The sequence below is a fragment of the Pygocentrus nattereri genome, chromosome 29 (assembly GCF_015220715.1).
Source record: "Pygocentrus nattereri isolate fPygNat1 chromosome 29, fPygNat1.pri, whole genome shotgun sequence".
Classification (NCBI taxonomy): Eukaryota; Metazoa; Chordata; class Actinopteri; order Characiformes; family Serrasalmidae; genus Pygocentrus; species Pygocentrus nattereri.
The window spans coordinates 11,327,714-11,353,820 of NC_051239.1; the positions used below are offsets into that span (position 1 = coordinate 11,327,714).

A 26,107-nucleotide genomic window follows, 5' to 3' on the forward strand; every position below is an offset into this window, starting at 1 on the left:
AGTGCTTTAACAGTACTTGTTCTAACAATACGAGGAAAGCTGACATCCAGTTCACTACTTGTTGGAACCAAAGTTTTAATCTAGGCTTCCTAATATTATCTGGAATGCTGTTCTGCAACTTTCTTAACTTTTGTATCCAAAACTTAGATTTCTGCCTTCTTGTAACTGGCCATGTCTGATTAAAGCAGCAGCCCTCAGCTGACCAGATAAAACAGAGCATCATGTAGTGTGATCTGAGGCTGAAAGTTGCGTTTCTCCATAGTATTCGAAGGATGTTTCTGATCCTAACAGCCTATGAGGACGTAGTGGCCTACAAATACAGCCCATCTAGTGTGCAGCCTCGCTTTTGGAACAACAGCTTTAGGTCAGAAAACTCAAACTCAAAACGAATTGCACGCAGACTGTGTTTTAACATGTGCGGTGACCTGCTGATACTGAATAACAACATGAGATGCATATTCATCACACTTGCCAACCTTCAGACCTCAAAGACAGAGAGATTTTTCCAAACCAAAGCAGGGTCTGGAGTTTACAGACGTTTGAATTTCAGAAATGTAGATTTCTGCGTTCTGGTGACTTTTATGTATGAACATTAATATTACAGATTAGGCCACGCCCGATCAAAGCAACAGCCCTCGGCTGAACAGGTAAAACGGAGCACCATAGTGTACTGATTTGACACTGACAGTGGTTTTACTCTCTAGGTACCTGGCTAGCTTCATGCTACTGAAGCCCTGAAGTTCCATAGAGGGGAAAAAATTGCAACAACATTCGGTTCCCTCGCAAACATTTTGTGCTCGCTTGCAAAATCCATTGTCTTTGCAAAGGAAGGCAAAGTCAACACAAGGCCTTTACCATTTTTTTTAAACCACATCCCCTTAGGGGCCTCCATATCATGCAGCAGGCTGTGGTGATTAAAATTCAGAAAATTCATTTGAAATACGGAGATATTCTGGAGAGTTATGTGCCTGGGAACAAATTAAATATTGGGAAAGCTGGAACATGAACATGAACTCACTCATAACACAAAGCAGGATACAGTACACTGTTAGAAATCAAGGTTCTGTGCAGGTACACTTCTCGTTCATCAAGGTACAAACAATGCAAATGTTCCCTCAAAGGTATAACAGAGGTTTTAAGGTCCAGTTGTGTATAGTAAGTAAGTTTTCCCAGTGAAAAGTACATTTTTTGTACCTTTTCATAAGCTAACATTTTAAAACAGAACAATGAAGTAAAAGGCTGGAGATGAGACAGGCTGTGTGGAGTCAGTATCACTTAGAAAATATCATTTCAGTGGATTATGGTACAATTATGTTCCCTGACTGAAGGTACTGAGATGTATCCCAGTGACAGTTTCGTATCTTTATTTCTGAGAGTGTAAAATATAAAAATAACACAAAATATCAAAGTAATGTTGTGATTAATAATTAATCAGTGCACTGTCAGCTAAATGGTACGGCACAGATACAGTTTTGTTTTATGAAGGTACAGACAGTTTAGTTGTATGTTCAAATGTACAACAGTGGTCTTTATGGTCTTTGATCGTGTACCTGAAATGAATACACTACATTCACTTTCCCAGGCAAAGGGGCCATATATGCAGTTTTCCCCATCCTAATGTTTTGTAATACAAAGATAAAATAAAAAGCCTGGAATCAACACAGTGTCTCCCTGTTGCTAAGCAACAGTAGCATCATAGCTGCCAGTCAGTTGAGCTAACAAGCTATCATTTTGACATGTACATGAAAAAACTGAACTACTACTTAACTTGCAAATGTGGTGCTGCTAACAAAAACAAGCGGAAATAAAAATAAGAAGCCTTTTTAGGGTTGTTATGATTTCGATCACCTCTGTTATACCTTTGCCCTTCCTTAGAGAAGAGTCACAGTGTGATCACGAGTGACATGAAACAGTACGTGATCACTTTTTCATCATGTGATATCACTTTTTTTTTACAACTGTATGTGAATTGAAAACACATTTGTTTACTCAAAAATTAAATTCATGTGTCGTTTTTCATCTGTAGTGGTTTGACCTGATTGTTCACCACAGAAGAAATACTAATGGCTAGGTTGCCTGACCATTTCTAGTTTAACTTTTTGAACTCAGGGAGTCTTGAGTGGATGAAACGCGAGGCACTCGGAGCATAAAAACAGCTCGCGCAGTGCAGCCCTGCCACTGAAAACTAAAGAAAAACACACAAAAGACGAGTACACTGTAAACCCACAAAAGGCTGTCTTTCCAAACTCTCTCTAGCTCATTTCTTGTCATTGTCATCTATGGAGCAACTTGCTCCTGTTAAAGCACTTCTTCAGCACACGGCGCACGTCACGTGTTTAATTGGAAAAAATGCCAAGGAAAAGCAGGGTGCCTCACCAAAGCTGACCAGCCCTCTAGCCGTTAACATACAGGGAAAGCTAGTTTGGGCTTTTTTTGAACACTAAGCTGCACAACCTGCAACACAAAGATGAACACAAGGTTTTCTTTATTAATACACACCCATCAGTCATAGCATTAAAACACCTCCTTGTATCTCCACTCATTGTCCATTTTATCAGCTCCACTTACTGTATAGCTGCACTTTGTAGTTCTACAGTTACAGACTGTAGTCCATCTGTTCAGGACCACCACATAGCAGGTATCATTTGGGTGGTGGATCATTCTCAACACTGCAGTGTCACTGCCGTAGTGGTGGTGTATTAGTACGTATGAGTAAATCAGACACGGCAGGACTGCTGGAGTTTTTAAACACTCTCTCAAGTGTCCACTCACTGTCCACTCTATTAGACACTCCTACCTTGTCAGCCCACCTTGTAGATGTAAAGTCAGAGATGACAGCTCATCTGCTGCTGCACAATTTTGTGCTGGTCATCCTCTAGTCCTTCATCAGTGGTCACAGGACACTGCCCACTGGACACTGTCGGCTGGATATTTTTGGTTGTTGGACTATTCAGTCCAGCAGCACTGCCGTGTCTGATCCACTCAGACCAGCACAACACACACTAATGAAAATGATCCACCATCCAAATAATACATGATCTGTGGGGATCCTGACCATTGAAGAACAATAAAAGGAGGCTAACAGAGTACACAGAGAAACAGATGGACTACAGTCTGTAACTGTAGAACTACAAAGTGCTCCTATACAGTAAGTGGAGCTGATATAATGGACAATGAGCGCAGAGACAATGTTAATGTGAACACTAGCCTCAGTCTAGTGTTCTCTCAGATCACTGTTTAGCACTTATCTACTTGCCAATCAAATGCATTAACTCAGTCTTAAGAAGCACGTCCTGCTTGTTTTTTAAGATGTGGTGTTCTTCACAATTATGAAGTTTATGAACTTGGCAATGGATGATCACTGGAATGATAGGAGTTTGGTGCTAAGAACACAGGTAGCCAGTCAGACTTTGTGGTTGGAACTATTGTGTAACCTGAATTACCTTTGTGTTCACTTCTTACTGTATCTAGAGTACGTGGGCGAAGGTGGTCAGGCCTCAGTGCTTCCTCTTATCTGGAAAATCAAGCAGCAGATTGGTGCAGACCCAACTCTTCATCCAGAATATCCATCTCCGTTGGGCCTTCAAGAATTCTCCAGGAGAGCTACGGAGCTGGCCTTAGGCAGGGACAGCAGTGCCCTTGTGGAAAACAGGGTGACCGTCTCCATTCTTTCTTCCAATAACCATCTAGTAGGCGTACTCTGTCTCTATGAAATATTACCATGTTTGTTGAAATTGCTTGTTAATCCACAATCTGGCCTGTCATTGGTGGTGACCTGCCAGCTGAACACACTGATAACACGGCAGAGACGTGGCACATACGGTGTGTAGTTTGTTTACACAAGGGGGGGGGGGGGGGCACTATGTGCCTTTGCCACTGACGTTAAATGTCACTTTGAGGCCTGCTACCGGACGCAAACATTTACACTTGTCATCTTCATTTATCTGCAGAAATCGAAGCATAATGCCGCAGAAAAACATGTCCTGATGACGTAAAATACTGGCTCGCCAACGATGAGAGATAATGTGGCTGAAAAGGGGTCATTTAACATCCATGTCATGTCATGGATGCTTAACTGTAGGTTCTGCTAGTTATGACCTTTCATCCACTCGTGCCATGACGAGGCACGGCTTATTCCGAAAGCCATGGTGAAATCTCTTTGTTTGTATGCTGTATTGCTTCTGCACGAAGGATTTTACATTCACACCATGATCGCTGGAGAGCAAGAAGACCCTGAAGATCGCTGCAGGCTAAACATTGTTTTAACACCTGTGTTTTCACTGCTGCCAGTCAGAGATGCTCAGTTAGGCAACTCGCAATTAAATCCTGCTATTCAAGACAGGCCATTTACTGAGTCAATGCCCATTTTTAAAATTGACATTTTTTAAATGTAAATTTTTCTTTCTTTACCCAGGAATTTCTGTAGAAATCACCGGCTTTCAAAGGCCTGACCAAGAAAAATGCTCTGCAAAGGCAAACTTAAAGACATTAAACCACACTGAGTGGCAACCTGGGAAAAGACTTAATGAGAAACATCAGCTCATAAAACAACAAAAATGGTTTCAGTTAATCAGGCTTACTGCATTCAGATGGAGTCATGATCTCATGTCACTTGAAAAGATTAGACCACCTGCAAGAAATTAGCCCTCCGTCTGAAACTCTCTAAAGAATTAAGATCTTCTAAATATACAGAGTTCTGGGGATTTCACAGTGAAGTGATTGAAGAATCTTTTCTGAATCACCTTCTCCATTTATACATAGGTCTCAAAAAGTATTTGGACATTTGTGCCCTACTTAACAATGTATGAAGTTCATTGTTTTGGGAAACAAAATGTCAAACCGAGTGGCATTAATTTGAGACGCTCCAGTCCAAGTCTGTCATTTTCTCTTCTGCAAAGTATTATTTCTGAAAGCAGCTGGTTTGTTTCAGATCACTCGCTCCAAAAGTATTTAGGTGTCATCTTGCAGTAATGCTGCTTGTTTATTTCCGGTACTGCGGTCTGTTTTCACACAAATGCAGACTGAGAACTCTGAAAGAAATCAAAGTAAGTGGGCTAAAATCTAGCTCTCTTTATCTTAGTTATAGATGTTATTCCGATCTAAGAAATGGCAGTATGCTGTTTACATGACCATTTGAATAATCAGATAACTGCAGAAATCCGATTATGATTGGATTATTTTCATGTAAGCAATTTCTTTGCAGACTTCTGCAGCTTTACATCCAAAATGTAAAGAAAAACAGTCCAAGACTTTGACGTTTCTACCTCTGTTCTTTACAGTACTCTTAGTGCTGGTTGGAGTTCTTCTCCAGGCCTTTTTCACACAAAGGGTCTATGATCAGTTTGATGTTGCACTAGCATTTTTCTCTGAAACAAATAAGAGCTTGTAACACAATTTATGAAGTAACCTAAAGAACTTCATAGAAATTTACCAGTGGTGTCCTAATATTTTTGGGGGCTGCTATAAGAAATGCTGAAAAGTTGTAAGTGGAAGGTAGATAGAAGCCACAATTATAGGATGTAAGATGTAGTGGAAGGCCAGAGAAACACTAACTCATGAAGCACTTGAAAAATATTTTAGACAGCAAATATACACTCACTGGCCACTTTATTAGGTACACCTTGCCAGCCTTCAGAACTGCCTTAATTCCTCGTGGCATACTTTCAACAAGGTTTTGGAAACATTCCTCAGAGATTTTGATCCATATTGACATGATTGCATCACGCAGTAGCTGCAGATTTGTCAGCTGCCCATTTATGATGTGAATCTCCCGTTCCACCACATCCCAAAGGTGCTCTACTGGATTGAGATCTGTGACTGTGGAGGCCACTGGAGTACAGTGAACTCATTGTCATGTTCAAGAAACCAGTTTGAGATGATATGAGTTTTGTGACGTGGTGCATTATCCTGCTAGAAGTAGCCATCAGAAGATGGGTACACTGTGGTCATAAAGGGATGGACATGGTCAGCAACAATACTCAGGTAGGCTGCAGCATTCAAACGATGCTCAATTGGTACTAAGGGGCCCAAAGTGTGCCAAGAAAATATGCCCCACCCCATTACACCACCACCACCAGCCTGAACCGTTGATACAACACAGAATGGATCCATGCTTTCATGTTGTTTACGCCAAATTCTGACCCTACAATCTGAATGTCGCAGCTGAAATCGAGACTCGTCAGACCAGGCAACATTTTTCCAATCTTCTGTTTCCCAATTTCAGGGAGCCCATGCGAATTGTAGTCTCAGTTTCCTGTTCTTAACTGACAGGAGTGGCACCCGGTGTGATCATCTGCTGCTGTAGCCCATCTTCTTCAAGGTTCGATGTGTTGTGTGTTCAGAGACGGTATTCTGCATTCCTTGGTTATAACAAGTGGTTATTTGAGTTACTGTTTCCTTTCTACCATCTATAACCAGTCTGCCCATTCTCCTCTGACCTCTCACATCAACAAAGGCATTTTCATCCACACACCTGCCGCTCACTGGATATTTTTCTTTTTCTAAACAGTTCTCTGTAAACTCTAGAGATGGTTGTGCGTGAAAATCCCAGTAGATCAGCAGTTTCTGAAACACTCAGACCAGCCCGTCTGGCTCCAACAACCACGCCACGTTCAAAGTCACTTAAATCCCCTTTCTTCCCCATTCTGATGCTCGGTCTGCACTTCAGCAAGTTGTCTTGACCTCCTCTACATGCCTAAATGCATTGAGTTGTGTCCATGTGATTGGCTGATTAGCTATTTGTGTTAACAAGCAACTAAACACCTACCTAATAAAGTGGCCAGTGAGTGTATATTTTTTTTTGATAGATCTAGTCCACAAGTACCTCCAGTGCTACAGACCACATGTTTTTGTAGTAGCCCAGCACGATACACCTCCTGATCATTCAGCTCTCTGTTTGATGAATTCATTAGGAGTGCTTTTTTGCAGGAAAACACACAAACATGTTGTGCAAGAGGAACATGCAGGATCATACAATGCAGTGTTTTAGGACCCGATTAGAATGACTAACCAAGCTACTGAGAGAAAAGAGTAATGGTACCTCAACCGTTTATAAAGCACTGTGAACCAGAAAAACATACAAGCTGACTGGAAAGTAACAACTTACAAACTGCTTTTGTTACAGTGACTTTACTTAAGTAATGGTAGTATTTGAGTAACATAAATACAAATGTTATTTTCATTAAAATATTTCTTATCCCTAATAATAATAGCTATGTTACTGTTGTATGCAGAGGTTTGGGCACCATGTTTTTTTCTCTAAGTGAAAATAAGTTGACATCCTCTACAGAGAACACACTTAAATATGATGGTATTCTTCACATTTAAGTGCACAGTTTCTATTTATTGTACATGAACTATAAGCTATAAAATGTTCCATAACTTTTGCGCAGGCTATAATATGTTAATTTATTCTCACTTACAATTAGAGAAAAAAACAAGATTTTCCAACACTTGAGTTCAAAACATGATTAAAAGTTATAAAGAAATTGGAACTCCGAAAAGCACCTACACCACCTGGTAGACCACCAAACCTGTAACCATCAGATAAACAACACTTTCATCTTTGCGAGAGAGGAGAAAATCAAGTTCCACTCTTAATTCAGATCTGAAAAAAAATCCACAGGTTTCTGTTTTTCAGTTTCTGGGTCTGAAAGGTTGTGTAGCTGACAATAAGCTCACTGAGAAAACAAAACAGACAGGAAAAAGAGGATGTAGAGTAGAGTAACGTTTTATGGACCGATGAGCCTAAATATTCTAGTGGGATTACTCATGTGAAGAAGAAAATGCAAACAACTTCTAAGACTGAACTTTGGAGGTGTGGAAAAACTTCCCTGCAGATTTCTTTGAAAAACTTAAGTCTCCTGAAAAGAATGGAAGCAAAAGGTGGACACACTAAATGCTGAAAAAGATATATTTAGTTGTTCAGGCTTCTGTGCCAGAAGACCCAACTGCTGTCAGCATCTTTCCATTCGTGATCACGTATTTATTAAAGGAGGATGGCCAGGCTCAGTTTTGTACATGGTGGCGGTGTTGTTTTTTAAACAGTCTGTAACACGGCAGCGTTTTCAAACGTTTGCACTAGTAAGCTTCAACATGGAAGGTAGTCTGTACCAGTTATGCGGTTTGTCATTCATAAGTGGTCTGTGGTCTGTAAGTCAGCTTGGGGATGTGTGGAGAGATTGTGATTGACTGGGTTGCTGGTCTTGTTGTTGGTTCTCTCTCTGAAGGTTGTCGGAGTGCAGACGGTGGGCACCGCTGGAGCAGTGCGTCTGGGAGCCGAGTTACTGAAGCACTGCTCATCCTGGAATGGTCCTGTTCTTCTCTCCTCTCCATGTGATGGTGGGCTCCTCTCCATGTGATGGCTTTAGTTCACACCGAGCAGGCATTACATTGAACTACCTGCTTGTTTCTACACTCACTTTCCATTTTATCAGCTTCACTCACCATATAGGTGCACTTAGTTCTACAGTTACAGAATATAGTCCATCTGTTTCTCTGCATACTTTGTTAGCCCCCTTTACCCTCTTCTTCAGTGGTCAGGACACCCACAGGACCACCACAGAGCAGGTGTTATCTGAGCGGTGGAACACTCTCAGTCCAGCAGTGACACTGAAGTGTTTAAAAACTCCAGCAGCTCTGCTCTCAGCGCCGTTATGGCTGATGAGTGTATATAAAGACTGCAAAGGAAAAACTAAAAGCAGGGATGAAGACGAAAGCGGTAATTCAACAATGACCAGACAAGTATACAAACCAGAACTTAAAGCTGGAAAGTAACAACTTAGAAGCTACTTTGTTACAGTACGTTACATAATTGTAGAGTTTTAACAGTAAGTAAATACTAACTTTACTTTTATTAGATTGCTTTTTATTCATCTCTGAAAGAATATGCTACAGTCTTATGCAAAAGTTTGAAGACACGTGGTCAAATTACATGTTGATGATGTAAGTGAAAACAAGGTGACACACTCTCTAAAGAGAACACACTTAAATACGGTGGTTTTCTACAGATTCTACAGACGCCATGGTGCCATAACAATTACAATTAGAATGTGTTAACTTGTTTCACTTAAACATTTAAAATAGCAGTTTGTTAAATTCAGCAAATAAGCAGTAATTGTGCATTACGGCGTGCAGAAGTGTCTCTGTAGAAGACTTATTATGTTCACTTATTTTCCACATAGAAAATCTACAATTCATGTCATATAACCAGGAGCGCCCAAACTTTTGCATTATCAGTATAGTAACTGTACAAACTTTACAGCAGCTGATCATTTATTAATGTATGAATTTTGTTCATTTTTATTTTCCTCATATTGTTAAATAGCTTATTTTTGCAGGGATGAATTTAAAGAGGCTCATGTGCTTTATGATTTGCAGAGTCACTACCACACATCTTTGAGGCAGCAGGAGTCAGAGACGTCCAGCACTACCGATACTGGGATGGTGAGCATCGTGGGGTGTCCATGGAGAAGATGCTAGAGGACTTGGAGAAGGCCCCAGAACAAAGTGTGGTGGTCCTGTATGCAGCGGGACACTATCCTACTGGAGCTGATCTTTCCCAGGAGGAATGGAAAGGAGTGATTGACGTCCTTGTGGTACGGCTTCACAATCTCGCTGTCTAATCTACACATAGAGGAAGAAGTAGAACACTAGGGGCTCTCTGCTCAACAGTGCTCTCTGCTGGACAGTTTCAGTTCATCACAACTTTTTAAACCCCAAACTGTAGGCATGTTATTCAATTATTAATCTTAAGGCTTATTATCTGGCAACTCTTATGAACTGTTGAACTATTCAGTAACAACACACTCCGTAATGTAGTTATGGAGTGAGAAATGAATGTCTTTGACTTTAAGGAGTCTTAAGAGACTGAAATTAGTGTTCACTTTCAATTTCACCCATGCAAAATTCAGCATATTATAAATATGAACATATTCTGATTTGCTTCTAATACATAGATTAAAAAACACTGCACTAGAGTTTACTGTGTAAAATTCAGAGATCAGCCTCCACTTATTTATTTTCCAGTCAAAACAGCCTTCAAGTATGTTATTTCTAAGGAGATCAGATAACCCACTTTCATAAAGACAGAGAGCATTAAATGAAAAACAGGAGTTGAACTTTTCAACTGGTGTTCAACTACTTCTAAATCGCTGTGCTCCTTAGCTTTACTTCACACTGACCAGGCATTACTTTGAACCACCTCCTTGTTTCTACTCTCACTGTCCATCTATCAGCTCCACTCACCATATAAATGGTCCACAGAGTAAGTTATTCACCTTTATTGTCTTCATTGTTAGTTAGAAAATGCAGAGACAACCTCAAGCTAAATTTAAAAGCGGATAGCTACATAAGACGTATTTGGCAATTGAGTAATCTATAATCCGAATAATTGATTATTTGTTTCAATAATCGATAGATTATTAGATTATTAAATTAGTAATTTCTCAAACTTTATACGCTATTAAAAATTTGTACCACTCAAACTGGTGAACTGTAAGCTGTTGTGAACTGTAAATTGTAAGCTGTAATGCTCTTTCACTGCTGTCTAGTGCAGACAGGTGTCTACACTGCAGCAGTGGCGGGCTATTGCCGTGCATGGGTTGATACATCTGCCCGAGTACATGAAGAGCTTGATAATGAGCTGATGAGATGAATCAGGAGTGTCAGAGCCGGGAAAAGAGAAAGCTGCGTGAAACGCCTGCCTCCAGGCTTGGAGCTGCGAATGACTGCTAGAGAAAGCTACAGGGTCAAGGGCCTTACGTAGATTCATCATAAATGTTTTATCAGCTGATTTAATCATTGATGTTTCACCCCTTACGCTTCCTCTCTGTCTCTGTCAGAGGCGTCGGCTCCTGCCATTCCTCCTGCTGCCTGCTCAGGGCTTGTGCAGTGGGGATGTGGAGCTTGATTCATGGGCTTTGAGATATTGTGTGTCTCTGGGGCTGGAGCTGCTGTGTGCACAGTCTTTCTCTCACAGTTTCGGCCTCTACGGTAAGAGCATTCATATGCAGGAAATATGGCATCACACAGTTACAAAGTGCTGGTGCTGAGTCAAGCCTCGTGCTGCATTCATTAAATCCCGGGAACTCTGAATTTTTCTAGCTGAGAGCATTCACACAACCGTGCCTGTTTGAGACTGGGGAAAAAATGCTCACGATAAGCTTGTTTGGCTGCTGTGTGCACATGACACTGGAATGAAAGCCTTCTTCAGTTTGTGCCTTATTTTAAAAGTGGATGTAGTCTGTAGCAGTCCACCATAAATAGTGCTTAAAGTAACATTTAGGTTTACTGTTTGTTACAAACTGTAACAAAATCTTAACGATTTAACACTCCAGTATTCCAAGTATATACATTTTATACATTTTTATACATTTTAACAAAATCCCACACAGGAGCATATCATACACAAGTAACATCAGGTCTCCTAACACCGGTGTCTCCCAATATTGGCCGCTTCCACGTATTGTGTATTTCCCCTCTCTCTCTCTCTCTCTCTCTCTACACATACACATGGGAGCTTACCTTTTCCTCAAGTAGAGAGAAAGAGGGGAAATATACAAAACATAGAAGCACCTGATATTAAGATTAAGCAACCCTTATTAGTTCTACAATGGGGAAATTTCTGCAATCTAACCCATCCGCGCAGTGAAAAACCACATAAACACAAGTGGGCAGTGAGCCCACTTGCCCGGAGTAGTCGGCAACTTTACCCCCTGCGCCAAGGAAGCAGTTGGGGGTTAAGGTGCCTTGTTTAAGGGCACTTCAGTCACAGACTGTCAGCTCAGAGGGTCGAACTGGCGACTTTCTGGGTCGCAAGGCTGGTTCCCTAAGCTCCAGCACATGACTGCCCCCTAAGGAAAGACTGATGTTAGGGGATGTGACGCTGGAGGTTTAAATATTTGCTAAAATTTTTTCTTACACTGCCTCATTTTGAAATCTTAGAACTGCCTAAGAAGTCTGCACTCTTGAGAAACTCTTGAGAAACACTTAAGAAAGTGGGAATTAGTAAGGGATTTTTTCCAATTCTAAGTCAAAACATCCCACTTCAAAGTTCGTCAACACTGGCAAGGTTTTTTTGGTTAGAGTAATAAGTTCATCACACTGTTTCCTCTCACATCCTCAGGAGAAAGAGTGGGCCACCTGCTCTGTGTTCTAAAGGAGAACTCCAATCAGCTGGCTGTCCAGTCGCAGGCAGAGAAGATCATTCAAACGCTCTGGTCCCGACCACCAGTAGAAAGCGCCAGAGTGGTGACCACAGTGCTTAGCAATCCTGCTCACCTAGTTGAATGGTAAGCCAATGAATTATGTTTGATTAGAAGCATTTTTTAATAATGGAAATAATATTTTTAATAGGATTAACTAGACAAAAAAATATATTTACATGTGGTGAAAGTAAGAACAAAATTCAGTCAAAATGGGTGTTACTACTACTGCCTTTCCAGCTATACAGTACTATTACAATCCCAATTCCAATAAAGTTGGAACTTTGTGTAAAACATAAATAAATACAGAATACGATGATTTGCAAATCCTTTTAAACCTATATTCAATTGAATACACTACAAAGACAAGATATTTAATGTTCAAATGGATAAACTTTATTGTTTGCAAATATTCACTCATTTTGAATTTGATGCCTGCAACACGTTCCAAAGAAGTTGGGACAGGGGCGTGTTTACCACTGTGTTACATCACCTTTCCTTTTAACAACACTCAATAAGCGTTTGGGAACTGAGGACACTAATTGTTGAAGCTTTGTAGGTGGAATTCTTTCCCATTCTTGCTTGATGTACAACTTCAGTTGCTCAACAGTCCGGGGTCTCCGTTGTCGTATTTTGCGCTTCATAATGCTCCACACATTTTCAATGTCAGACAGGTCTGAACTGCAGGCAGGCCAGTCTAGTACCCGCACTCTTTTACTACGAAGCCACGCTGTTGTAACACGTGCAAAATGTGGCTTGCCGTTGTCTTGCTGAAATAAGCAGGACGTCCCTGAAAAAGACGTTGCTTGGATGGCAGCATATGTTGCTCCAAAACCTGTATGTACCTTTCAGCATTAATGGAGCCTTCACAGATGTGCAAGTTACCCATGCCATGGGCACTAACACACCCCCACACCATCAGAGATGCTGGCTTTTGAACTTTGCGCTGATAAGAATCCAGACAGTCCTTTTTCTCTTTGGCTCAGAGGACACGACGTCCATGATTTCCAAAAACAGTTTGAAATGTGGACTCGTCAGGCCACAGGACACTTTTCCAATTTGCGACAGTCCATCTCAGATGAGCTCAGGCCCAGAGAAGCCTGCGGGGTTTCTGGGTGTTGTTGATATCTGGCTTTCGCTTTGCATGGCATAGTTTTAACTTGCACTTGTAGATGGAGCGACAAACTGTGTTCACTGACAGTGGTTTTCTGAAGTGTTCCTGAGCCCATGTGAGAATATCCGTTACAGAATGATGTCGGTTTTTAATACAGAGCCGCCTGAGGGATTGAAGGTCACAGGCGTTCAGTGTTGGTTTTCTGCCTTGCTGCATACTTGCAGAGATTTCTCCAGATTCTCTGAATCTTTTGATCATATTATGGACTGTAGATGATGAAATCCCTAAATTCCTTGCAATTGAACATTTGAGAAACATTGCTCTTAAACTGTTGGACTATTTGCTCACGCAGTTGTTCACAAAGTGGTGAACCTCACCCCATCCTTGCTTGTGAATGACTGAGCCTTTCAGGGATGCTCCCTTTATACCCAATCATGACACTCACCTGTTTCCAATTAACCTGTTCACCTGTGGAATGTTCCAAACAGGTGTTTTTTGAGCATTCCTCAACTTTCCCAGTCTTTTGTTGCCCCTGTCCCAACTTCTTTGGAACATGTTGCAGGCATCAAATTCAAAATGTGTGAATATTTGCGAAAAACATTAATTTTTATCAATTTGAACATAAATATCTTGTCTTTGTAGTGTATTCAATTAAATATATGTTGAAAAGGATTTGCAAGTCATCGTATTCTGTTTTTATTTATGTTTTACACAATGTCCCAACTTCATTGGAATTGGGGTTGTGTGTCAATGTATACATTTACCCATTTCCAAATCTCTCCTTATGCCTAAATCCCCCTATAACTGGCCTAGCGATGCTTCTGCAGCCCAGTATTAGTTGTGGTATTAGTTGTAATCGAATACCTAGTTTGGCTAATCAGTACTTCATAATGCAAATGTGTACTTCTGATTGAATTTAACAAATCTATGTGATGGGTGGGGATGTCCAGGAGAAATTTGGAACCAAACTTTGTTCTTCAAACTCACAAGATATCAACTCCTTTTTAAAAATAAATAATTCTTGTTACTTTTTATTGTATTTATACAATACACTCATTATTCGGTATAATTGCTTCAATTGCTTGTTAACACAAATAGCTAATCAGCCAATCACATGGCTGTAACTCAATGCATTTAGGCATGTAGAGAAAATATCCAGTGAGTGGCAGTTGTGTGGACGAAAATGCCTTGTTGATGTGAGAGGTCAGAGGAGAATGGGCAGACTGGTTCCAGATGATAGAAAGGCAACAGTAACTCAAATAACCAACCAGAATCTCTGAGGAACGTTTCCAACACCTTGTTGAAAGTCTGCCACGAAGAATTAAGGCAGTTCTGAAGGCAAAAGGGGGTCCAACCTTTTACTAGCAAGGTGTACCTAATAAAGTGGCCGGTGAGTGTAAACAGTGGTTGAAATAATAATAAATCACATCATTTTATCTTTTGGTAAACATTGAAAATGGGCCCCACATAGCTGGATGCCACACAGGGGAAATTCCGCTTTCCACACACTCTTCCATATTAACTACTGAGGGCTAATACAAATGAATCCCCTATGGAAATATACTGGTTGTACAGCAGCATACATATCTCCAATCTGATTAAGGCAGTAACTGTTCTTATGTGCAAATGGCTTCATACATTATGGAGTCAGTGATCTCAAATGGCTCTTTCAGGCAGGAGGGGTTGAAGGGCACAGTGGAGAGATGCATGCTGATGCGCGAACGTCTCAGAGAAAAGCTGCGCCTGATTGGAAGCCCAGGCAGCTGGGAACACTTGATAAAGCTGGGAGGCCTCTTCTGCTGCATTGGACTTACTGGTAAGAGGTGTTTGGCCCAACTGCAAAAGATGCTTAGTGGAGTAATAAATATATTTATTTAAGCTTTCGTGAAAATGGTTTTGGCTCCCACTGTTTGGTGGCAACTCTGGCAGTCAGGAGTAATGAAATGGCTCAGTAGCTGTGAAGAGAAGAAGTACGGAATATTTGAGTTTTCCACACAACATTTATCTCTAACCTTGCAATTTGATTGGTTGAAAAGTGTTCAGTCTTGTGGTGTCGTATCTGATAACTACACACACACATTCACTACACCTTTATCTTTCCACTGACCACTGGTTGTAAAAGCAGCTGTCGCTGTCCTCTAAGCTGCTGTTGACCGTTAACCATGCACCATAAAAATAAAGGTGCAGAAGGGCACTCTGGATAAGGGTTCTGTGATGGCACAGAACAACCATATTTGGCTTCCTAAAGAACCTCTCACTAGAGTTTGTTGTATAACCATCCACTGAATCAGGGTAGCACATAGACTTGTTTGAGCAGGTAGCACCTGTGTTAGGAAATCTGGGAGCATGCAAGCATAAATTAAAACATTAACTATACTTAAAACATGAAATAAAACGTTATAATAATTCTTAATCCTAAACAGTAAAAACAGAAGAAGCTAAAGCTTTCATTTTTGTTAATTTTATACTAAATCTTGTTCAGAATTTTGTTCAAATAAACCGAATCTGTTTTCACCACAATAATTAAGATTGACCAGCACTCATGTAGCAGTCTGTGCACCATTAACAAAGATGAGATCCATGTATGAACCACACCAGCAGGATTTTGCAGAGAATTGGTGTCGGATTTTGATACAGGAATTGAGATAGCCATACCTAAAGGTAAGGCTAAATGTTATTTAATATGCAAGTTAATCACATAATAAATCAATCATAATCTGTAATCAAGACATTCTAAAAAGGGACGTAAGCTAAAGACAGCGAGTACAGCAGGCGGCGACTGAATCGGATGATGGTTTAGCGCTGACTGATTTTTCCAGCAGGCACACAGTAAAATCCCAAATCACATCTGGCTTTAGATTTGACATTACAGCTCCAAACTGCACAACTTCTGCTGATTTTGTACAAGAGACTCTTTGTTTACAGACATTTGGATTCATTCTGTAGTGTCCAGACTATCTGATGGATGACAGTTACCATAAAAAGACCTTAACTTGCGATTCGCACAACTATGGTTGAGGGGAAGATGCATTGCATTATTAAAGAGCTTGCAGTAGAACACTCTCAAGGCTATGTGTTCTCACAAATAACATCACGGCCGTGATGATCTACAGCGCTCAGATCACAGCTGGGACTTTTTTCCATGCTTGCACACTTCCTCTCGTCTTTTATGTCTTAAATGAACTATGAAACGAGACAGGCTTGATGTCAGAGGAGCCATCATGTGCGCTGACAGAATATGTACTCAACCAAAATTTGCACGCACGCACATGTGCAACGAGTGCTTCGCTGTCAGTTGTGAGCGGTTTGTGACATTTAAATCAACTCTTAAAGGTGAGCTTTTATACATATGCTTATTAATTATTCCGTAGCATTTCTTTGGAAAAATATTTTTGCACCATTTTTGTTCCTCTTCGGGGTGATTTATCTGCTTTTTAAATAATGTGCACTACTCTATTAATAAATAAAGAAAGGAAAATAGCTTCCTTCCAACTCATCTTAATATTTACAAGAAAGCAAGCCGTTTTAGCTAATTAATAGGAGAATGTGAAAGAATGTTCTTTTCATGCTGTTAGTGACCTTTAAAAACTGTATCCATGATGAAAAAAGCCTTTCTGCTTTCGCTCACGTTATCTTATTGTGTCATAAATGGGGAATTTGATGCTTTTGAATGTGAAATGTCACTTGACTTCTGATCTGCATTTTGAGTTTCCACTAACGAATGTGTGAAAGCAGTCACGTTGTCTTACAAGCGCATGGAAATTGTGCCCTTCTGACATCGGTAACAGAGCATAAAATTAAAAAATAATTGAGCTGAATTAATTTGCTCTCTCTCTATGGTTTTGTAACATGCACACTTATGTAAGGAGTGACTTCACATTCCCAAATAGTGAAAGCGGACACATCAGTGACTCATCTTCGGGGAAGATGATGATTACGAAGTGAAATCACATTAGGTCAATGGATAAATGGACGTTACTCAGCATTTAATTCATTTTGTTCATTAGTTCAACAGGTTGAGTTCCTGCTGAAGCGGAAACACATTTACGTGCTACCGGGTGGCTGTTTGAATGTGAGTGCCATCAACAGCCGCAATCTCGACTACGTGAGCGAATCCATTCATCAGGCACTGACCTCACAACCCTGAACTTGGATGGCGTCATGCAGCGCAGATGGATCTTTCTGCTCAATTTCTGCTGTGCTGCTTAATTAGAGTTACATAGATAGACGTCAGCAGATAAGACAGGGCATCTATATGAAGTATACACTCACTGACCACTTTATTAGATCTGAAAACTTTATATTTGGCTTCATTTGTAAATGATGAGGTCCTGGGACACTACAGTGATGGATCTGGCAGGTCGATGGGCCAGGAAGGGGTCCCAGTAACAGTAACAGTATCTCTTTTCATAAAAATCAGTTCATAGTACGTCAACCCAGGTCAGGTACTCCAGGAGGCATCCACTGCTTGAAACAGGGTGTTTATGCATATGAACAACACTGTCAGTATGTTAATGATCTGTATAAACTTTGGTTTTTCACTTTGAGACATTTTCTGCTTAAAGTTCTACGGAGTTGCTCTCCACTCCCTTGAGTTTTTAGAAAGCAAGTTAAAATGTGAAATATATACATGCAAGTTGTGTAGAAGTTATGATTGATGTTTTGTATATTCACCATTTTTCACCATAATTCAGCTGTTGAGATGTAAATTCATGTCATGGCACAAGATGATACAGCAAGCTATTTTTAGTTAACCTTTCCTCATCTTGCCATGTTATATACACTGATCAGACATAACATTATGACCACGTCCTTGTTTCTACGCTCTTTGTCCATTTTATCAGCTCCACTTACTGTATAGCTGCACTTTGTAGTTCTACAGTTACAGACTGTAGTCCATCTGTTTCTCTGATACTTTGTTACCCCCTTTTACCCTGTTCTTCAGCGGTCAGGACCCCCATGGACCCTCACAGAGCAGGTACTATTTGGGTGGTGGATCATTCTCAGCACTGCAGTAACACTGATGTGGTGGTTTTGTGTTAATGTGTGTTGCGCTGGTACAGACACAGCAGAGCTGATAAAATGGACAGTAAGCCTAGAAACAAGGAGGTGGTCATAATGATATGCCTGATTGGTGTATACGTTCAGTTATTGATAGAAAATGCTCTTGTCACTGTCTAATGAAAAACATGTATGATTTATACTGTTCTGCATCATTTGAGCTCAGCAGCTTTTCCTTTTCCTTTACAATGTGTGAAAATTTCATGATGATTGGACCAATAGAAATGCTCCAAAATTGCTTACAATAAAATCTCTTTCCATTAACTTACATTGAAAGTAAAGAACATTTTTGCCCTCTCCTGTAAAGTTACTGTTTTGGAGCGACAATCCACTAAATCATGTGTCGGTGTTCTAACAGTTTGTCCAACCTATCCTAATGGTCCTAATGAGCATGCACACATTATTGTCATATTATAATGACTTTTGATTTTTCATATTAATTCAGTACAGACTCAGCTTCATATTATTACCTGCTCTCTGATCAAGTGATTTAGGAAAACATAATATTCTAATTATTCTTTTAGTGGTGGTAACTTTTTCTAATAAGGAGGTTTAAGTTATCAGATTGTCCCGCCTATGGATGTCAGTGCTGGTAGCATTTTCTGAGTAATTTAGGCCGTCAGATTATCCTACCTACAGTTTTACATAGAGCACTATCCAAACATATGTGGTATGGTTAGGACATTTTGACAAGGTATCACAATTTGTTAGAACACCAACTCCAATCTGCGAGGAGCCAGATCAGGCCCTGGCTTGTTCAGGCGCAAGTAAAGCCCTCGGAATTACTCCACATAATATAGGAAAAAATGTAATAATTCACTTAATAGTTGAAATAGCTAGTTAATGCAAACAGGAAAGAATGGGAGTGTTATACAGAGCATGAACCTTAACAGCAGCAGAAAGCTACAGCAAAATGGGCTTAAATTAGATGGCATGACGGAGAAGCTAAAAACTCCATATACGGTTTGCTGCGAGTTCTTCAATAATGGAGCCGTAAAAGGAGCTTTAGAAACCCAGCACGCAGCTTTAAAGATAAGCCATTTAGTCAACACAAATTACAGCATAGAGCTCCAGCAGCCAGACCCATCCATCTCAAGAAGGATAAAGGCATTTTTGCACTGTGGGGCTACTGCACAAAGCCATGGCATAGCTTCCTGTTGATTATACAAATGTTCTAAATGGGGTACACAATCAGTTTTCACTCCTAACATACAATCAACAGTCAGTAGATTTATCTGTATTTGTGTTGTGGTTTTGTGACGTAAGGAAAACACTTGAGTCAGCTAAGAACCACAGAACTACATACCTTGCTTGTTAGCTGTTGTCTGTTGCAGGTTTGGCTGATATTCTGTATTTTTGGGCTGTTAGAGCCATGTTAGTACCAAAAGGCATGGTTATTCAAATCCATAGATATCGGAACTCATAGTATTTACTTAATCAAACAATGAATGTAGTTTAGAAATCAATGTATGATGTAGATTTTCTATAAACTAAACATAACTTCCACTGTTACTATGGGCTAATCAATGTGAAAATAATCATAAGCTGCTAAGAAAAGTGTGCACAGTTAATGTGATTTTAGTAAACACTGTATAATATTAGAGTAAATCTGGGCTATGCAACCAATTCTGTGAAAAACACGGTCACTGTGGGCATGCTGACATATACAGGGGGTCCTTGGTTGTCCCTGAAAATAAACATATTATAATGTTATGCTGTTCCATTAGGGGTCAAACAGATGCTCAAATACAAATTACGATAAAGGTCATTGTTTAGCTGCTTCACTCACAATCAGCAAGCTTCTGTTTTTGGTATTCTTAACTAACTAGAGCTGCAGCACTGGTCTGCCTCAGTGTGGCGCTGTAGTAGACTAGTTCATCTGTTCGGTCCTTCAAACTACAATATGCCAAAGCACACCTGTACATCAGAAAATTTGGTGGATTTCCCAAGAGTTTGGTGGAAGGAGTGAATTGTTATTCATTTTTCAAACTGAAGACAAAAAAGAGGTGTAAGATCTCAATTAAACGTATGGAGGGCTGCATTACAAAACTAAAAAAAAATAGCGTTTCCAAAAGAGGAATAGTTAAACCCAATAATTTGCCATTAAAAAATCAGAACCACTATGGGGATGGAGTTAGCCGCCAGCCAATGCTGAAGTAGCCAGATACAATGGGACTGTTGGTATGGGTATTTTGTACTTTGACTCTAGGCCTTCTGGAAGTCCCAGGTATGTCACTGACTGAATACCAGCTGAAGCCTAATCAATGATTGGTGGAAACAGAAAACAGCTGCAGCAGCTGTACACGAGAGCTCACTACTGAAACAGTCACTGTGAATCTGATTCAATGCTAATATGTCTGTTACGAGCTTCAGATTTGAATGTTTCATTCCACCTTAAAAGCAGGTACATTTCAATGCCAACACGGGGCAGAATGTAATTGCTGCATCATTTACAATTTACAATTGCCAGTTACCCATAGGTTAGAGAGAAAGACGGTCCTGAGCTCAGATACTACTAGAAACAAAAGTCACTGTAGATACCGAGAGAAAAAGGAACAGAGTTGAGCACAGAACTCTGTGCCATACAATACAATACAATACAATACAGTAAACTACAATACACAGCCTACTTTTACCAGCAGAAAGACACTATTCAATTAGAAGACAAGCAGGCTGATTCTTCCAGGGAACACCTCCTCAATTTATCAGCCTTGTGACTGATAGTCCAGCCCCTACAGTTCAGACCTTTGGCTAACCCGAAACCACACCTGAAACTAGTAATTACACTTAAGCACTAGGTACTACAAGACAACCTTGTAACTAACAGAGTCTAAGCTAGAGAAAGTCTCAACTGAGAGCCTACCTTTACCAGCAGAAAGACAGCATTCAGTTAGAAGACAAGCACACTCACACTTATTCAAAAGGATGATTGAATGTCTTTGCACTTTCAAGGCCCTTCACTGGCACTTGTGGTAATGAAATTAGTAGAAAAAACACATTTCAACCCATCATTCTTGAGTGCTTTACTGACCTAGCTGAATTATGGTGTGATCCCAGAGTAACACCCTGAGGAACACCATGGCCTAGTTTTAGTCTAATTGATGGTTTATGTGAAAGATGCAGCATTTATGTATCTCCCCAAAGACATTGAAGGTCAGGCCACCCCTTTCTACTCATCCTAATAAATCAAACTTGGGTCCGTACTGGTCTAAAATAATCCATAACTTGAATGTATGCTCAGATTTCACATATGTCCTTATATGTTGGTCATTCATATTGGTCACAGCCTAAAGCAATTGTTTGGCAAAAATCCTGTTTAATTTCTCCTTACCTCAAATGTTTTCAAGTTCGACCAGCCTTGACATGACTCATGTTCACAGTTTGCTTCCTTAGTTTTGCAATAGAGCTACAGTACTGTGAAAAAGTCACAGACCACCTTTTCATTTATTTCATTTCCAGTAAATAGCCGTTACAGAAAACCTATCTAAAAGAAAATTCCACATTTTGCCACTCTTTTCAGGGGACTTGCTTTCAGTTTTTAGTAGAAATATGCATGGATATTTTTTCACATCTCCAAAGTTCAGTCTTAGAAGTTGGTTATATTTTCTGCTTCTCACAATCCAAGTAATCTGATTGCAAATTTAGACCCATCATTTCTTTTTTTGTCTATTTCCTCAGTAAAGGCTTCATGACAGCTGCGCATCCTTTCAGACTCAGCGTTGAGTTGCCATCTCACAGTGGAAGGATGGACAGAAACACCTGTGGATTTTTTCACATCTGAAGTAGGAGTGGAGCTTGATTTCCTCTCAAAGATGAAATCTTTAGGTGCTGCTGATCTGATGGTGGTTTCGGTGGTCTACCAGGTCTTGCATGGTTGTTAAGAGCCCTACTTTCTCTGTAACCTTTAAAAAGTCTTCTTTCACTCATCTCCTTTGACTTGCTCCTTCCTTATGTAAGTGAATTATCTTATATATAATCTCCCTAGAAATATCTGTTTTAGCCGTTTTAGAAAGAAAGTTGAAGGCAGCTATGGTGTATTTGGGTAGTTGCTTGCGTTAATGTTTCTTTTAGCGGGAATATAATGTCAGTCACTCTTTGGGACTTGTGGGTTTTAATATTGGAAAGATGGACGAGTTAGGTTGGTGGAGAAAAGTAAAGAGTGGACAAATTAAATATTGATTGATGTGATATTAGAGTTTGAAGCTTTTGTGTATTTTTTAATTTGGTATAATTTGTTAAATATGATTCCTGATGTTTTTCCAACATTCAAACTAAATAACTTTGTTTTGACTGAAAATCAAATAAACAAAATAGTGGACTTTTGCACAGTAATGGATGAGCTAATGTAGCTAATAAGTAATGGAACCCTATAGCCACCAATTAGCATCATGCAAACTGAATGCCCGAATCTAAACACATTTGACTGAATCCATGTTAAGTAATCTTAAATAGTCTTGTTTATGTGGCTGCTGACATTGGATGACATACTGTTATCTAAAAAAATAGAAAAAAAAAAAAATCAGGCTTCAAGGTGGCTGCCACTAAGTACGTTGTAGAGGAATATGGCAGACTTGTTCACTGTTCATTAGTAGCAAACTTGTCTTGTCTGATTAACTTTAAGATAAAGAGAAATCTATAAAGTTGTTTTTTTGAACAATTGCTTTAAACACAAACACCGTTAAAAAGTAAAGGTTATTTAACGTGATAGACATGTATGGTGTGTCTTATTGAAGTTAATGGGCATTTTTATATGGTTCAATCCTTATTCTTTGCGGCTCAAAAGGTTCAAAGGTCTGTGGCTCTGCTGAACGCTCACACTTTGATTTGTGGTCAGGAGCAATACTATGAGGATTGAGGTGGGACTGCTCTGATCTTCGTTATTACTACACTAGGTTCTTTACATCAAAGAATGTTTTTATGTATCAGGTCTTTGTGATGACTTCAAGTTGAATATGATACAAAACTCGCTCACTTAATGAATGACAGTATAGACTATTTTCATTTTTTTCATATCAGTACGATTTGATCAAACATGGGCAAAATTACAAAAGACAGTCAGGACCGAAGCTGAACATTGGATAGTTTTTTGGGGTCCAATGAGACCACATGTCTGGGCTGGGTTGCACTAGTTTTGTGTAAGTTTGTAAGCCTGTGCATCATGTCTTTACTAAGGCCTTAGTTAACACTAGTTAGTTTCAAACTATTCTGTTGGTAAATTTGATTGCACCACCAAACTGTACAAGACATGATAAAGGAGTAGTTTGGTAGAACATCTAATTAAGATGCTTTATCACTCAACCAAGATGCAGTCAATAAGCCATAACGTGTTTATATGAGACATGCTATGTTGCTAAAAAAACACTAGATTGTCACCAACCTCACTTGGTTCAATATATGCCAAGCGCATTTTTTTAATAACTGTCTTCAATGCCAGTTTGTTCAAGCGCTGACCTCAATAGCTCCCACTCCCCACAGCAGAGGTCCATGTTAACATGATTGCATCATATAATTCCTGCAGATTGCTCAGGTGCACGTTCATGCTGTGAATCTCCTGTTCTACCACATCCCAAAGGTGTTCTTTTGGATTCAGATCCGAAATCCACTGAAGAACACTGAACTCATTGTCATGTCCATGAAACCAGTTTAAAATGACTTTGGCTTGTGACATTATGCATTAGTATGCTTGAAGTAGCCATTAGAGAGGTAAACTGTGGCCATGAAAGGATGCCCACGGTCAGCAACAATATTCAAACAGGCTGTGGCATTCAATCAATGGTTGATATTAACAGGCTTAGAAAACATTCTGCACACCATTACACCACTTCCACCAGCCTGCACTTTAGACAAAAGGCAGGTTGGGTCCATGGATTTGTGCTGTTGAAGCCCAATTCTGACCCTACTGTCTGTGTGGCTCAGCAGAAAGTGAGATTCATCAGATCAGGCTCTATTTTTGTCTTTAACTGTCGAGGTTTGTTGAACCTGTGCCCACTGCAGCCTCAGCTTTTTGTTCTTGGCTGACAGAAGTGGAACCCAACATGTTCTTCTGCTGTTGTAGCCCATCCACCTCATGATTAGATGTGCGGTGCATTCTGAGATGCTTTTCGGCTCACCACTTTCACACAGAGTATGTCAGTTACAATGTTAAAATGTTTGTCGCAATCACAAATGGATATTGTTTTGATTTTCCCAGTACACTTAGCTTCTCTGCCAAATTACCTTCCAGTGCATCTTTGGGTTTAGGAACTCTTTGGTCATCTTGCATGGAATGATGCCATATATTTTACTGAGCTAAAGGTAGCCGGTGACTCACACCTGCTCCGTCACTATTCACCTCTGCGGAGGAGTTTGTTCTTAGAACTGAGAATCTAGATGCGTGTTAAGTGGGTTGAGAGATTTTATTGGTCATGTATTCATGGAGATGGGATTAGTGACGATCTAGGTCCAGTTTCTGTTAGCAACATTAGCATAGCTTCTCCCATTGTAACAAAATAGCACATATCGGGTATCTAAACTGTCTTGGCTGATCCTTTAACTTTTCCTTTAACTAGCAACAACTAGTTGCTTCAACACCTAATTAATGCAACAAACAGTAAAGACTGTTGCTTTAACACAAGTGGCACGTTCATATGTATAACTACACTGCCATGGAAACAAGGACGGCAGCGTTTGCTGGCTTGTTTGCATTCCAACGCGGAAAAAAATGTATCCATTCTAGAAGAAAAGACTGGGAATGATTTGAATGTGTACACTGAATGTCTACAGCCAGTTTATTTATTTGCAGCTTTTTCCGTGATCAACTTTTTATTGGCTATTAACAGATGTGTAGTTTACATTCCTGTTCAGTGCAGACAAACATGAATAGGTGCAGTCAAGATCACAGTTTATACAAGTACAAACAAAAACACCGTCACACCAAATAAAACACATATAGGGTGAGTTCTGTGGGCATTCATATAATAGTCCAGTACTAAATCCTTAAAAGCTGATCTCCCGCTGATTGAGCTGTGTGTATCATTACAGTTGTCTGCTTAATAGTGACAATATCATAGCAGAACTGAACGTGCAGCTTTTTAAACAACGGTTCCTGACGAACCTTCACCACAGCACCATCAATCAGGCAGTACCGCCATCAGCATTCTGCCGAGTCTGCAGAGTGACAGCTGGAGCTGTGGATGTTAAATGTGGTCTCAGTGCAGTGGAGCCGTGGATGTAACTTTCATGTTTGGAATTGAAAGGTTTAAACCTGCATATGAAGGACCAGACTTGCCAAAATGAAAAATAAATAAAATTAAATATAAATCACTCATAAACTAAATTAAAATATGAATTATAAGAGCAAAGATAATGATAATGAATCTAAAAATAAACATACAGAGAAAGGAATATATTAATGAATTAAACCTTACATAAATGAATGTGTGCATTTATTTATACACTGTATTGCCACAATACAGTTACACAGAGAAAAGCCTCAGCATTCTCTTAAGGGAGCTTGTCATCTTCTCTCATTTGCTGTTCATTGTGCTTTTTCCTAAAGCGACAGTTCAAAAAACATTTAAATATGTAGAATTTTTCTTCGAATGTAGTTCCTCGAATGTAGTTGATTAGTATTCATTCACCCATCCAAATCACTGATTTCAGGTGTTCCAATCACTTCCATGGCCACAGGTGTTTAAAAGCAAGCACCTAGGCCTGCGGACTGCTTCTACAGACATTTGTCAAAGAATGT

General features: G+C 39.9%; 1 protein-coding gene across 2 annotated transcripts in view; it reads left to right on the forward strand.

The window, feature by feature from the left end:
- Positions 1-18,216, forward strand: part of got1l1 (glutamic-oxaloacetic transaminase 1 like 1) — a 19,192-nt gene extending 976 nt beyond the window's left edge. For both annotated transcript variants that reach the window (XM_037535986.1, XM_017696392.2), the window contains exons 2-8: positions 3,472-3,653; positions 8,229-8,340; positions 9,379-9,596; positions 10,842-10,992; positions 12,125-12,290; positions 14,991-15,133; positions 17,325-18,216. In XM_037535986.1, coding sequence (XP_037391883.1) covers positions 3,472-3,653; positions 8,229-8,340; positions 9,379-9,596; positions 10,842-10,992; positions 12,125-12,290; positions 14,991-15,133; positions 17,325-17,464 — 1,112 coding nt within the window. In that variant the 3' untranslated portion in view covers positions 17,465-18,216. The remainder of the gene's footprint in view (positions 1-3,471; positions 3,654-8,228; positions 8,341-9,378; positions 9,597-10,841; positions 10,993-12,124; positions 12,291-14,990; positions 15,134-17,324) is intronic.
- Positions 18,217-26,107: the final 7,891 nt, after the last annotated feature.